Genomic DNA, 1,444 nt, shown 5'->3' with positions numbered 1-1,444 from the left:
TAAGTATTTCATTTAAGAATGTACGAGATGCCTGTACAAGTGAGTAAGAGAAAGGTGCAACCTACGATCTGTTTTTTACCCACACCCTCCGTCCTCCTCTCTCCCCCGTGCCTCTGCAATGGGGGACTCACTCTACTGTATCATAAAAGCAACACCTATTGAGTGCATACCGTGTGCCAGCCACAGCACATTATATCATTAGACTCCCACAATAGCCCGATGGGTAAGGATGACTAGCCCCATTCTACAGATGAAGACGATGAGTCACAGGAAGGCATAAGTGACTTGCTCCAGGTTGTACACACAGTAAGTGCTAGACCCTGTCACTAAAGCCAGTGCTTTGCTCAGCTCCTCTTTTTTCTCAGTGGCTTTCTTCTCTTTTCCTGACCCAAAGCTTGTAGTCTCTAATATGACCTTGAAAAAGACAATGAGAGGGATTTAAGTATATAACTAGTGATAATACCATTAGAATAATGTTTAGGTTCCCTGGTCCCAATTTTTCTAATCAATAGGGTAAAAATGTGGTAAAGTTCCTACACTTCTCTTCCCTATTTTTGCTCCTGTCTTCTCTCTTTGCAGGTAGAGAAAAGCTTTTAATTCAAACACCTCAAGCTACCTTTGCTTGTATACATGGCTTACAATGACTTCCATCTTCCTATGGGAACAGGCACAGTTTAGTTAACACATTCTGAGCACTTGAAACGGGCCAGTGTTATTCGATGAGCTTTAGTTGCAGGATCTAGTTTAATCGTCATGGTAACATTACAAGTGAGATATTGTCACATCTTACAGATGAGACAAATGAGCCTCAGAGAGGTTACATAATCTGCCCAGGGTCACACAGCTAGTCAGGAACAGAGCTGGAAATCAAAACCACACACTCAGACACCAGAGCCTGCATGCTTAAGCCTGGGCCTTCTTCAAAAGACAAAACATCTGACCTACTTAGAAAGGAAAGTATGACGTTTATATTTTCCCTGAAGATAAAATGTTCCACATGCATGGGGAGGGGACATGGGTGCCTGTTGGGCCCACTGGAGTGTTTTTTCTCCCCTCCTTAGGTCATGGTGTGGATCCCAGGGTGCGCCTTTGAGACTGGCTCAGCTTCCATCTTTGATGTGTCCGCCCTGGCCGCCTACGAGGAGGTGCTGGTTGTGACCATCCAGTACCGGCTAGGAATATTTGGTTTCTTCAGGTGAGTCTCCCCAAGTGATTAACATCCCAGACCCCCAAGGGGCAGCTGTGCAGTAGCTATAGGCAGTGCCCAGCAGCCCAAGGAGGAATGATCCATCAGTGGGATTGAATGAATTGGGCTCTAATTAGTTAGGGAATTTTAGCAGCTATAACAGATGAACCCCCAAATTGTGGCAGCTTAAAACAATGAAAATCTCATGGTCACTGAAGTAAAGTCCAATTGACAGTCCCTGATTGGCTAACATCCTTC

General features: G+C 44.8%; 1 protein-coding gene across 1 annotated transcript in view; it reads left to right on the top strand.

Annotated features, from left to right (window-relative positions):
* Positions 1-1,195, top strand: part of LOC103581781 (tetra-peptide repeat homeobox protein 1-like) — a gene marked incomplete at its 3' end in the record, with an annotated part of 21,018 nt that extends 19,823 nt beyond the window's left edge. The window contains exon 4 of the mRNA XM_008563533.1: positions 1,062-1,195. Coding sequence (XP_008561755.1) covers positions 1,062-1,195 — 134 coding nt within the window. The remainder of the gene's footprint in view (positions 1-1,061) is intronic.
* Between the last annotated feature and the right edge of the window lie 249 nt (positions 1,196-1,444).

This window comes from Galeopterus variegatus, unplaced genomic scaffold (assembly GCF_000696425.1).
Source record: "Galeopterus variegatus unplaced genomic scaffold, G_variegatus-3.0.2 Scaffold13917, whole genome shotgun sequence".
NCBI lineage: Eukaryota > Metazoa > Chordata > Mammalia > Dermoptera > Cynocephalidae > Galeopterus > Galeopterus variegatus.
The sequence above is the reverse complement of the archived record's forward strand: the minus strand, read 5'-3'. Positions and strand labels throughout refer to the sequence as shown.